This window comes from Chiloscyllium punctatum, chromosome 10 (assembly GCF_047496795.1).
Source record: "Chiloscyllium punctatum isolate Juve2018m chromosome 10, sChiPun1.3, whole genome shotgun sequence".
Lineage (NCBI taxonomy): Eukaryota > Metazoa > Chordata > Chondrichthyes > Orectolobiformes > Hemiscylliidae > Chiloscyllium > Chiloscyllium punctatum.
This window is the reverse complement of record NC_092748.1, coordinates 13737854-13751777: the sequence shown is the minus strand read 5'-3', so window position 1 is coordinate 13751777 and position 13924 is coordinate 13737854. Positions and strand designations below refer to the sequence as shown.

The window sequence follows — 13924 nt, the reverse complement described above, 5'->3', positions numbered from 1 at the left end:
ACGCGTTTGGGTTTCGTAACAGAGCAATGCTGTCAACCTTAAAGAGAGCCTGTGCTCCAAACACGCACGATCCAGTGCAAGTGCTGAGTGGCCTCCTCTGACTGTTTGTTTTTATGTTCAGAACTTAGAAAGGAGGCTTCTGTTAAAAGTTTTTGCTGAGCATTTTTTATTTGCTATGACCTACTGTCCTGTGATTAATCACAAATAGGATTCTGATTAGCTACTTGTGCATTTTTTGCGAAGGTAAGAAATTGACAATGTGACGAAGATAGAACACAGCAGAGGGGCTAATTTCAAAGGCTCCTTCAAATAGCCAGCACAGGCACAGCTGGCCAAATGGCCCCCTACTGTGCCTCTATGATTCCTGTCAGGATAAATGCAGGAAGCGTGTTCCTGATGACTGAGGAGTCCAGAACCAGTGGTAACAGTCTGAGGATGCGAGGTATACCATTTGGGATTAAGGTGAGGAGAATATTCTTCTCCTGGAAAGTGTCGAGTCTGTGGAAGAAAGAGAGAATGTGGAAGAACAGGGAGAAAGCGGGAAGGTGGACTATGTTGGATGATCAGCCACAGTCATGTTAATAGTAGACCAAGCTCCGGGACAAAATAGCCTACTCCTGCTCTTAGTTTTGACATTTGTGTGGAGTTTGCAGACCAGAGGAGAGGCTACATCCAAGAAAATCTCAGGAGAGGAGCCAGACCTGTGAGCAATGCTCCTTCCTAAGGTGGGCTGAACCAGAGAGAGGGAGAAAGGGACAGGTCGCTGTAAATAAGTTTGGTTCAACACTGCTATGTTCCTGGCGTATCAGAAGTTCCAGGGGCAGACTTCTGATCGGCACCATGAGTGATAGGGCTTTTCCGCTGTTTTATTTCACCAGCATCCCAGGGTGGGCAGAGTTTTGGGTGGCACAGTGGATGGGGGAGTAGGACATGGAAAGGGAAATCGTGGCCTCGTGGCAGCATTGCTGGACTAATAATCCACTGTCTCAGGCTCATTCTCTGGGACCATGGGTTCAGATTCCCAGGGAATTTAAGGTCAATTAACTAATGTGGACTCTAATCCTAATCTGGTGAACATGACAGTCTCGTTGAGCGTGAAAACCCCTTTTGATTCATATATACCCTTACGGATGGAAATCTGCCATCCTTATCTGGTTTGGCTTTCACATGACTTGAAACCCACAACAGTGTGGTTGATTCTTAACTGCTCTCTATAATATAGGGATGGGCAACAGTTGCTAGATGAGCAAGTGACACCCACATCCCAGTAAAATAAAGTATCTCAATGTCTTAAGCCAGGATAACACTAATGGGTGCTTCTCTACATTTGAACTTTACTTACAGTTATCTCAAGTGAGCCTAGCATGCACACACACAGTTACTCACACGCACACACACACCATACACTAGCTCTCTCACACACGTATACATGCGCCCACACACACACGCACACATACACACACTCACATACACATACACTCATAAACACACATAGTCACATTCACACATGCTCACGGTGGTGGCATGGTGGCTCAGTGGTCAGCACTGCTGCCTCACAGCACCAGGGTCCCAGATTCGATTCCAGCCTTGGGAGACTGTGTGGAGTTTGCACATTCTCCGGTTTACTCCCACAGTAACACAGATGAGCAGGTCAGGTAAATTGGCCATGCTAAATTGCCCATAGTATTAGGTTATCACTTTCAGAGTGAAATGGGTCTGGGTTGGTGTGGACTTTTGGACCGAAGAGCCTGTTTCCACACTGTAGGGAATCTAATCTCACACATATACAGGTTCATGCATGCACACATACGCACTCATATACAAGCGTGCGCACACACATACGGTCACATTTACACACACACACACACCCTCACATATGCACATGTACACACACAAGTGCGAATCCATGTACACACATGCAGTCACATTCTCTCTCTCACACACATTTCTAAACACTGTGTCAAGACCATCAGCACTGAATTTCTACACTGACACAGGAAACACATTGATAAAGAATATCAATTCTCAATTGCTCATGAGATGTGGGTGTTGTTGATTGGGACACACACCTGGATGCAGCTGTATCTTTGTATCGGAAAGCCTCTGAGGTTTAAACTTTGGACCCATCGGTCCTTTATGCAAGATGCTACGGTGTAAGAACATTTACCTGTGGTAAAGGTATAGGAATATCAGTCCTGTTATTGGCATTCTTCCATTGGAATTTTGAAGGAAGCTCTGTGGCTGTTTTCTGAGACCTCTGCTATTTGGGAAAGGATGGTTTTACTTCCAATTTGAATAGATATTACACAAAATAAACAGATGTCAAGACTATTTTATTAATTAATTTTTATCAGAATTGAGCATACAATGGGAACTGCTGGGTTTAACTTTGCACCAGGAATAATGGTGAAGTTAACTGTATTTACCATTACTTATGTGGGATGGTACAGCACAGTACAGGCCCTTCGGCCCTCGATGTTGTGCCGATCTTTTATCCTAATCTATGATCAAACTAACCTATGTACCCTTCATTTTACTATCATCCATTTGCCTGTCCAAGAGTCGGTTAAATGTCCCTAATGTATCTGACTCTACTACCACTGCAAAAACACTGAGATGACACAGCAACATCAGGCAAGGTCTAGGTGTCTTACTGAGTGGCAACATGAAATAGTGCTGGCCAGTCACTTCTTGAAAATGCCATTTCATTATGTGCTACACCATTAGCACTAAATTAATTCAATGACGTTCTGCATTTGCACAGCAGACATGAATTAAATTTAACACAGAGTTAAATGTGAAATGGACAAAATCTAAGTATGCTTTTAACCTCAGCAAATGTTGATTATTGCCTCTGAATCACTCGCATTCAAAGCCATCAGATATTAACTGCTGCTGGAGATTTTTGAAAATGCTTTTAAAATTACCTTTCCATCTGACTCCTCTCTCCCTCTCAATCCAATCTTTTTTTCTTCCTTATCTGCTTTGAGATTGAAGTCACTCACTCCAATTTATACTTGTATCACAGTCTTTAAAACTGCTAATTTTGTAATCCTTCAATCTGTCTGCTTAAGGAACTTATAGAATCATACAGCACGGAAACAGACTCTTCGATCCAACTTCGGTCCATACCGACCATTACCCCAAACTAAACTAGTCCCACCTGCCTGCTCCTGGCCCATATCCCTCCAAACCTTTCCTATTCATGTACTTATCGAAGGGTCTTTCAAACTGTACCTGCATCCACCACTTCCTCAGGAAGTTCATTCCATATGCGAACCACCCTGTGTTTAAAAAATGTGCCCCTCATGTCTTTTTTTAAAATCTCCCTCCTATCACCTTAAAAATGTGCTCTCTAGTCTTGAAACCCCCCACTCTAGGGAGAAGACACCAATCATTAACCCTGTCTATATCCCTCATTATTTTATAAACCTATAAGGTCATGTCTCAACCTCCTAAGCTCCAGTGAAAAACATTCCAGCCTTTCTTTACAACTCAAAACTTCCATGCCCAACAACATCCTGGAAATCTGTTCTGAACCCTCCCCAACTTAAATCCGGATAGCAACCTGTAAGTGAGCAGACATGTGGAAATCAGGATATTTCCCACTGAGCTGCCTTGTGATATACGTGAAAAGATCATGTCATTTCCGATCGAAGTACCCTTTTAACACCATGATGAGTCTTAATCACTCACTGGCACTGAAAGCTAACTTCTACAAGTGTGGAGTATCATTTCTTCAGCTTTCAATTATGATTGGAAATTTAAAAGAAGTCAAACTTTTTTTTTCTGTCTCTCTTTTATCTCTCTCCTCCATACTCCAACCTGTTTTTTCCCCTTCTCTTTCTCCAAATGCTTTGACGTTACATTAGCTATTCCAACTGAGATTTCCTGGTTTGGACTCTGTGCTGCTCAGTAATGACTCTTCAATCTGATTTGTTGAGGAGATACACATTGACGTGTTCTGGGCACTCAGGTTTCCTGTAAAGTACGTTGGAACTTTCAGTGCAAAAGGCCTCAGGCAGACACAAGTCCCATAAACAGTTGGTGCCACTTGTTCACCTCTTGACAGTAAAAATGAGGCCCATAATTAAAAATAATGAACCAATTAGCTACAGCGACACTGAAAATTCATTGTTCATGAAGGGAAATTCTCACTCAACCACCAAAAACCTGACACAAATCTTTTTATACCTGACTCTCACTTTGAAAGATTAAACATCTGCTTTTTTTCCAACATTACCCCACTCAGTCGGCTGAATTTCATTTTTATCAGAAAGGCTTGTCATTCCTATCAAGGTTTTAACTCGACGGATTTGTTAATTAAATCATTCACCCTGATGAGTTATCATTTACGTTGGGCAGATTGTATCAATAGACAATAGACAATAGATGCAGGAGTAGGCCATTCTGCCCTTCGAGCCTGCACCGCCATTCAATATGATCATGGCTGATCATTCCCAATCAGTATCCTGTTTCAGCCTTATCTCCATACCCCTTGACTCCACTATCTTTAAGAGCTCTATCCAATTCTTTCTTAAAAGAATCCAGAGACTGGGCCTCCACTGCCCTCTGGGGCAGAGCATTCCACACAGCTACCACTCTCTGGGTGAAGTAGTTTCTCCTCATCTCTGTCCTAAATGGTCTACCCCGTATTTTTAAGTTGTGTCCTCTGGTTCGGCACTCCCCCATCAACGGAAATATGTTCCCTCCTGCCAGAGTGTCCAGTCCTTTCATAAGCCTATATGTTTCAATCAGATCCCCTCTCAGTCTTCTAAACTCAAGGGTATACAAGCCCAGTCGCTTCAGTCTTTCCGTGTAAGGCAATCCTGCCATTCCAGGAATTGACCTCGTGAACCTATGCTGCACTCCCTCAATAGCCAGAATGTCTTTCCTCAAATTTGGAGACCAGAACTGTACACAGTACTCCAGGTGTGGTCTCACCAGGGCCCTGTACAGCTGCAGAAGCACCTCTTTGCTTCTATACTCAATCTCTCTTGTTATGAAGGCCAGCATGCTATTAGCCTTCTTCACGACCTGCTGTACCTGCATGCTTGCCTTCATTGACTGGTGGACAAGAACACCCAGATCTCTCTGAACAGCCCCTTTACCGAATTTGATACCATTGAGGTAGTAATCTGCCTTCCTGTTCTTGCCACCAAAGTGGATAACCAGACATTTATCCACATTAAACTGCATCTGCCATGCATCTGCCCACTCACCTAACTTGTCCAGGTCACCCTGTAATCCCCTAACATCCTTGGAAGAGTCGAATCTTTGGTGGGAAGCGTCTTGTGTGGAGGAAGCTGAACGTTTCTTAGCTAAAGTCCTCTTGTTCTGCTAAACGGGAGCTGACTTTCCCAGCTTTCCAGCAGAAGCTGGCTCGGCAGGAGGGAATGACAATATTGAGAATTTACCTTTAACTTACTCTCTGAACATCAGTCAGGCAGAAGGCCCCTCCTTGCAGTGGGATGATCCCACTTACATTACGATGTGAGATGTAACTTCGCAGCTGTACATCATCACTTGATGAAAGTGTTCTGAGAGCAGAGGACAATCCCTGAAGGTATTCAGTATCCCCACCACCCTAGGGGCTAAGTTGTCCTTTTCCCCATTATCACACACTGTGCTTGGGAATGTAAGCGTGATGCCAGGGTGCATTGATGGATTATCGCCCTGTCCCTAATTGCCCTAAACCCTGATATTGGACGTTTCCTTTTGAATTAAAATGAGTGACTTGCTGGACCTCTCCAGAGGGCAGCTAACAGCCAGCCACATTGCTGTAGGTCTGGAGCCACATCTAGCCAAGATGGCAGATTCCCTACCCCTGCAAGACATGGGTGGAGCAAGTGGGCTTAGGCGACAGTCTGGTTGCTTTGTGGAGATGATTACTTTTTAATGATTTGAAACATCGTGGTTTGGGCGGGGGGGGGGGGGTGGGGGGTGGTGAGGCTGTCTTGAGGTTGAAGCCATCCAAAGTTTGAGCGACATTGACAGGTCAGAGCAGTGAGAAGATCTGGACTGACTTGAGGTGGTGGAGTGATCCTGTTAGATGGTAAAACCAGGAGTCACCAAATAACAAAAAGGGCCTCGGTCCCAAGTTTGACACAACTCGCGAGCTACTTGAAAACGGGACAAGGAGATTCACGCCAAAAGTGGGCAGCTGAATGGGTTTTACTGAGTTACTCTGGGGACTGAGGGTTTTTGAGAACAAAATGGAGGGGGAAGGAGAATCACTGAATGTCATTCTTTGAAACACTGAGCGCCAATCAGTTTATATTTTTCTTTCCTAAGTGTCTTCATGCGTTTCCAGTTGTTTCTGTGAAGCCTCTGGGTTTGATTGGGCGAAATCAGAGACACCACTGGTCATTTTGTTCTTTTTTTCGTTCCTCTCCCTCCAAAGTGGCATTTATGAGCTGCCTGTTCGTTTTTAACTTTCGCCTGGGCTCAGCTATGCTCGGACTCTCCTCTAGCCTAGAGTTACAACAGCCAGTCGCAAGCAAGCCTAAGTCAAATTTCTTTCTGTGAATTTGTCACTTGGAATGGTACATCAAAGTGCAGCGGAAGAAGTTTCAGCTGCGGATCTGTCTCTGCAAAATGCTTTCTTTCTGTACAGCATTTTCTTAAAAAAAAAGTCCAGCAGGAGTAAAGCTTTCTTGGGGAGCCCAGTTAATTACACGCGAGTCGTATTGAGTTAGTTAATTTTCTTTCTAATGAGGTTAGTATTACTTTTTTTGGAATAATCTACATTAAGGAAAAGAAAAAAACACAATTGTGTTTCAAAGCGAGAAAGCAGTTTTGTTTTAAAGAAAATGCGGCCTTTGCTTTTGGCTTGTCTGTATGGAGTTTATCTGTTGACCGTGTTGCTTTAAAGTATACTTTATTTTTCCCTCTATACAGTGAGCTTGGCCACTAACAGGCTAATAGGTGCAGTGGCAGGGACCATTCTGGCTCTGGGGGTGATATTTGGAGGAACAGGGTGGGGAATAGAGTAAGCATCCTTCTCGGTCTCAGAGTTTTGGTATTGGTGCCAGTGTGTGAGGTATATGTATGCATCTGAGGCCTTTCTGTGTGTCGTCTTATTGGCTTTGTGTCAGTGTGGTCGATTGTATTTCTGCGTCATGTGATTTGACCGTGTCTGTGTTCTGTGGTTTTGCTCATGTAGTGTTGAAACCCTCTCCTTTCTGGGACATGTGGGGCATGAGAGAGAAAAGAATTGGGGAAAAGATGCAAAAAAAAAACAAAAATGCCAGAGCAGAGACGTTGCATACTGGAAGTTTCTCTTCATTCTGCTTTTAAATGGTGAAGGCCTAACAGGTTTCTTAACAGCCAGGTCCGGCCCTTCATTGAAGCCTGTTTGACAGGGTTGAGTCTCTTGTTAAAAGGTCATGGATTTCAAACCCTCTCTTAAGCTTGAGTCAAGTAGCTAGCTGCAATGTCAAGGAGGCATAGCAAACACATAGAGTCAATACAAATAAGGTGCCCCGAAATTGATCTGAAACATTGCAATTATCCAGATGACCTCCTTCAAATCACGCGGGCAGTGTCTGCACACGGAAATTGGATGAATTGAGGGCACAGAGCCTTTCACATGCTTTTTGATCAAATCCAACTTGCTGTCTGCCCTCTCGGTTGGAACTGCCGTGTGACCACTGGATACAGAAATTGCATCAGAGTGGGGTTGGCACCTCCGCAAAAAGATGCCTGCTCTTTTGGCACCAGTTGGCACTCAATTTTACAAAGCCGGTTCTCGACAGCAGAACAGAGAAATAAAATTGGAGAGCAAGATGGGTTGGTAACCCGCTGACTCGATTTGATTTGCTTCTCGTTAATTCTGTCAGCTGATGGCGGTTGAGAGGAATGTCATCACCAACTGGGCACGATCAGGCCAGCTGAGATTACTGCCAAAGGGAAACCACTAGCCCAGCCCTACAGCAGTTGTTACTGTCGAAATGGCTACACTTCCAATGGGTTTGTAGCACCTTGTAAACTGATCCCAAATGTAAATCTTGGCCAAACCTCCTGCACTTGCAAATTACCTCTGAGGGCTACAGAATGGTCATGGTGGCAACTGTGTTTGCGATTTTAGATTTGTTCGAAAGAGTGCTCTTCCCAGCTAGTTAGTTGCCAGGGATAGATTATCACACCGGGCCAGGGCATGTGTGGAAGTAGGTCCCTGTCTTTATTTAAGGATCTGTGCCTCCAGTTCTGAGGGCATTGTGGTACTGGTGAATCAGTACTTGGAGAGGTTTACCTGCACCGGGCCTGTGATTGTGTACACTCCAACATTGTTAGCACGTGGATCCTCCAGGCTTCAGCTCTTTTAACAAATATTTTCATTTATTATTGACTCCACGTTAATGGTGAACTGATGAACACCCTTTTAAAAGAAATGCTACTTAGTTGAGTTGGTATAAAACCTGCTGAGGTAGTTAGTACACATTAAACCTTCAGCAAGAAGCAAACCTTCAAAAATGAAAATTAATTACCGTCCTAACTTGTTGAAGTATTGAATTGGAGTATAAAGAGGTTGGCCTCTTGCTTCACCTCCTGTTACCCCAGTCTCCTCCCTTCTCCTTGGCCTTTTTTGTTCCCTCCTCTTCTCTCTCTCAATCTCCCCATCTCCGATCTCCACTCTGTCATTCCTTGCTCTCTCTCTCTCTCTCTCTCCTTTCTATTCCTCCTTTCCCTGTAGAAAATACCAGAATTGATTTGGCACCACATATCCACAGTGGTACAGCTGTCTTTGGGCACCATAACTAAACACCGCGTTCATCTCAGAACTTACCACACGCCTAATTGTCCGAACTTGTCTTCCTTTAGAGTGAGGCCTTGGTGTTTTCATTTACTTAACAATTCCTTTTTTTTTGCATGGTGTAGTCTTTTAGTAATGAAGTGATGAAAGTTTGTTATTCACTAATTTCTAATTAGCATGAATAAAAATTGTTTTCCCTCAAGTGCGACCTTGGTGATTGGTTCTGACGCTGTTTCTTCCCATGATCCTTTGTCACAGGTCCTAGTGCAACCAATCTTATAATAGGGTCCATCGCAGGCGCCATCCTGGTGGCTGCTATTGTCCTTGGGGGGACAGGATGGGGCTTTAAGTAAGCAATGTCGCATGTCTTATCTTCAATAGCTGTGGCACTACTCTCTGCTTACAACACCAAGTTTCGAGGTCCTGCTACAAGACCCCAAAAAATTCATAATTCTGGCTGAAAGACGCATTGAAAAATGTGACGCCTTTTATTCCCATTTCTCTCTGTGACAAAAATGATTCTGGCCATAAGAGAGAAATGTTCTTTTCGCATCCTGTCAGTCTGCAGCAGAACCACAGACAATTTGGACTGGCCTAGCTCAAAGCTTGAAGTGCATGTTTTATTAAGTATATTTTTATATTATATATATATATATATTTATAAAATTTGTGTCATTTTCTGATATCCCAGAGTGCTTTGCACGAGCAGCACATGTGCAAAGTGTCGATGTGCTGGTCCATTGTCAGCAGTGGGAAGGAGGCAGGGTTGGTTGGTTGGATTACAATTTGCCATGATACTACTGGATTTAGATGGGTTGGGAGAGACCTGTTGGGAGCGGATATTTGGAAATGGATCAACACGCGATTTGTCTTGAGTGCTTCCATCTGTATTCCGGTGATTTCCCAATCAGGTGGCACTCTCCTAGCCTTTCCAAAGTTATAGCTCAGTGTTCCTTCGGTCTTCCACCCCTTAATGCAGTGTTCACACGCAAAAGTAAGACTTGATGAAGAGGGAATTGGTTAGGGGCTCGTATTAGGATAATATCCCTTTCCTTAGAAGATGTACTGCCTTCACTGGTCGTTATTATGGTTCTGAAAGCCTTGTGATTATTTTAGCTGATTTTCGGTCAGGGTGTGATTGGTATGATTAGTGATGAAACAAAATCACTATCTCCATCAGAGCAAGCCAGTCACGGCTTTCCGGCTTTGATCTTCAAGCTTGCATTAATAAAGGGAATCAATTTGATTTCCAAGGCGATACCCCAGGGGTGCACTTTTGGGCTGGAGTCTGCACACCCCACTCCCTCCCAGTGTTGGTGGCCTAGAGATTGAGGCATGCACGCAAATTGCAGCACTGTCCCAGACCTGTCTCCTAAATTATAGTAGGGGGGGAAAAGGGTGTCAGGGAGCAGGTTAATGGGCCTTGTTTACCTGTGCTTCTCTTGTACCCAGGATTTGGAAGTAGGTGCCTGAACCAAGGTAGACTGGCAGCCTTTAGTGCATTGGGTGGTGTTGGGCAAGAGGGAATAGCTCTGCGTGTCCGTTGTATCCCCTCTCCCCACCAAAACAAGGTCATTCATTACCCCACCACAGGCCCCTCAGACCCATCCTGTGCACTAAGTCCTTCTAGCTAGGCCCCTTCAGTGATACCCTAGTCTTATCTTGACGTCCAGTTTTCTTTAGCTCTCATCGTTCAGGAATAGCTTGTAATTCCAGTGGAAGTTTCACCTCCAGGCAGTTAACGCTGTTTCCAGGGCTGGTGAGTTGGGTGAGGTTTGGTGAATGCAGAGCCAATTAAATCCAGCCCCTTGATTATATTTTATGAAGCAATACACAGTTTATAAAACAGTTAGCATTAACAGCTGTATACAGAGAAACAGCAGTTTTACAAGGGAGAGGAGCAGCAAGGCCAGGCCCCAAACCCTACCGTTTAAACAGCTTTCAGGGAAATGAGGACAAACCTCAAATCTCAGTTTCAATCGTTACAAAACAATAACAATGGCATTTGTATATATAAGGCAGGCCAATTACCGAAAAAACAGTGCATAAGATACAGACCCCCAGCAAGCCCCCCCGTCCCTCCCACCTTCCGGCCACGCTCAGGCAGCCCGCCCCTACCCACCTTCCCACTCTCGGTCCGCCCCATGGCCCTTCCGGCTCTCGGTCCACCCTGACACACCTATCCAGTCCCATGATATTAAGCAGCGAGTTAACGGGCTCAGGTGAGCCTCAAACCCCCGACTCGTCCATCAGGTTACACGTGAATGCCTTAGTCGCTCGGTTACCTGCAGCATCCTCCTGCAAGAGGGAGCAAGCTGTGGGAGCACAAGTGACACTGTCAGGCTGAGAGCTGCATGAGCTGGGCTATTTTAAGTAACATTTCCACCTTCTCAGGAAACCCCATTCAAAGATTGCAAAGGCATTTGATCGAGCAGTAGACTCTCAAAGCTGGGTGGAGTATTACCTTAGATGACGAGGGCGTGGTACAAAGTAACTTCCAACGGTTCCTTGTACCGACACCAGGTTTGTGAGACTTGCCCCACGCTGATATCAATGACTTGCCACCCTTGAGTCAGCAAGGCTAGCAGATTCTGACAGAGAAGCTAGAGACTAGTAAAGCAGAGACTAAAACAGAAATTGCTGGAAAAGCTCAGCAGGTCTGGCAGCATCTGTGGAGAGAAATCAGAGTTACCATTTCGGATCCAGTGACCCTTCCTCAGAACCTGTAGTTATCCCCGTTGTCTCTCCACGGACCTGCTGAGCTTTATCCAGCAATTTCTGTTTTTGCTTCCGATTTCCAGCATCCACAGTTCTTTCGGTTTTTTTTACATAGTAACTCCCTTGTTACTGCTTCACACTATCGGGAGGTAGGCTTTATCAATATTGAGGTGCAGCACCTTTACAGAGAGCGAGAAGTTCAGAACGACTAATAATGCTACTTTGGCCTTTTACCACTCTTGCTTTGCCTCCCAAAATTTGCAGTAAAGTGGACAGCCTTTTAGCTGCCAAGACGGCTGTGTGGGTGGTGTGTAGGATTGTTTCCCATGGTATTCCAAGATGAGGCAGGCGACCGTGTTTATTGGGAGCGTCAATCCCTTCAGACCACTTGAGTGTTAACCATGCAACCTGGACAACCCCAGTCACGTCCTTGGGGCCTTGCAGCCTGAACTTGCTTCCCAGCCTGACCTGTGAACTGTTCTGTAGCTCTAGTCCACCCTTTTGCATTGTCAACGCCACCCAAACAAACCCAATTTGATTCCGTCCCTTGATTCCTGTCTCTCACTTCTTCCTGTGAAAACTGTTCTATTTCATTTGAATCTCCCCATGGAGCCTGGCTGATTTTCTTTGTCAGTCCCTGTTCTTGATATCATACCAGTCAGTGGAAACCATTTTAGTGTTTTGTGCGCAAGGCCAAATACATTGGCGTGCCCACTGCAGTGTCAGTTTGCAATTACTGTGCATCCTTTATGAGAAGGATTTGGAGATGCAGGAGGAGATTTACAAAGTTGATACCCAGTACACATGTCAGGATAGATGGAAGAAGCTGTATAGGTTTGCTGTCTAGTAAAGGAAAGAGCAAGGAGTGGTCTGACAGAGGTCTTTAAGATTACAAACGTTTTTGCTGTGGAAGATGCAGAGAAAATGCTTTCACGTGTGTGGAGGACCTAGGCTAGTCACTGGACAAGTTCCATAGGGAATTCAGAGGAAATGTCTCTATCCAGACAGTGGTAAGATTGTGGAACCTGTGAGCACAGGAAGTACTTACAAGGAGCAGCTCAATGCATGAGAGAGAACGAGATACATACACAAGGTAGAACATGCAGTACAGAAGGATATGCTGACAGAGTTAGATAGGGTGGGAAGGGGCTTGTGAGGAGCATTGGGCAGCGCATGGTTAGCACTGCGGCCTCACAGTGCCAGGGACCCGGGTTCGAATCTCCACACTCTCAGGTGACTGTGTGGTGTTTGCACATTCTCCCCAGTACTGCGTGAGTTTCTTCCGGGTGCTTCAGTCTCCTCCCATATTCCAAAGACGTGCAGGTTAAGTGGAATGGCCATGCTATATAGCCCATAGTGTGCAGGGATGTGTAAGCTAGGTGGGTTATCCATGGGAATGCAGGGTTATAGGGGGGCAGGTCTAGGTGGGTTGCGTTTTGGAGGGTGGTGTGGACTTGATGGGTTAAATGGTCTGCTTCCACACTGTAGGGGTTCTATGATAAATGCTAGCATAGACCATTGGGGCTGATTGGCTTGTTCCTGTGCTGCAAATTCTGTCTCTTTCATCATTCTATCAGTTCTCAGGAAGTGCAGATTTGATCACTGAACCTCTGATTTCAAAGCCTCATGCCCAATATGACTCTGATGATTCTGCACTTTTTGTGAGCACTATATGCCATGGCCAATTGACCTTTTGCCACTGCCTTGCTGTTCAGCTTTGGCATGGTTTTCCAAGCCTATCCTTTTCCATTCTGGGTTTCGATCCTGCACACCGATGTGATGTTACCTTACTGTTGCCTCTGTGCAAGGCAGGGAATGTGCAGGGTTCCTCATGACTCATTGGGGTCTGCTTCGAGGCTGGGATCCTGATGTCTGCCGTCTGCCCCCGAGCGGCCAATACTGGATGGGAGCACTGATGGTATGCCACAACTCGAACATTTAGCCAAGACTGCCTGTTGAGTTGTGCTCTAGATGTGCAGTTATGAGTTGATATGCTGACCACTGCTGTCATATCAGAGACGTGGCAGATGGAGTTTAATTCAGAGAAATGCGAGGTGCTGCATTTTGGGAAAGCAAATCTTAGCAGGACTTATACACTTAATGGTAAGGTCCTAGGGAGTGTTGCTGAACAAAGAGACCTTGGAGTGCAGGTTCATGGCTCCTTGAAAGTGGAGTTGCAGGTAGATAGGATAGTGAAGAAGGCATTTGGTATGCTTTCCTTTATTGGTCAGAGTATTGAGTACAGGAGTCGGGAGGTCATGTTGCGGCTGTACAAGACATTGGTTAGGCCACTGTTGGAATATTGCGTGCAATTCTGGTCTCCTTCCTATCGGAAAGATGTTGTGAAACTTGAAAGGGTTCAGAAAAGATTTACAAGGATGTTGCCAGGGTTGGAGGATCTGAGCTACAGGGAGAGGCTGAACAGGCTGGGAGTGTTTTCCCTGGAGTGTC

The 13924-nt window shown here is 45.1% G+C and overlaps 1 protein-coding gene across 6 annotated transcripts in view; it reads left to right on the top strand.

The window, feature by feature from the left end:
- Positions 1–13924, top strand: part of LOC140481903 (disintegrin and metalloproteinase domain-containing protein 23-like) — a 321721-nt gene that overhangs the window by 135800 nt on the left and 171997 nt on the right. For 2 of the 6 annotated variants that reach the window (XM_072578566.1, XM_072578564.1), the window contains exon 25: positions 6901–6991. The exons of 2 other annotated variants lie outside the window; for them this stretch is intronic. In XM_072578566.1, coding sequence (XP_072434667.1) covers positions 6901–6991 — 91 coding nt within the window. Of the gene's footprint in view, positions 1–6900; positions 6992–9013; positions 9105–13924 lie in introns of all 6 variants that reach the window. 2 more of the 6 variants (XM_072578565.1, XM_072578563.1) reach the window with 1 other exon arrangement.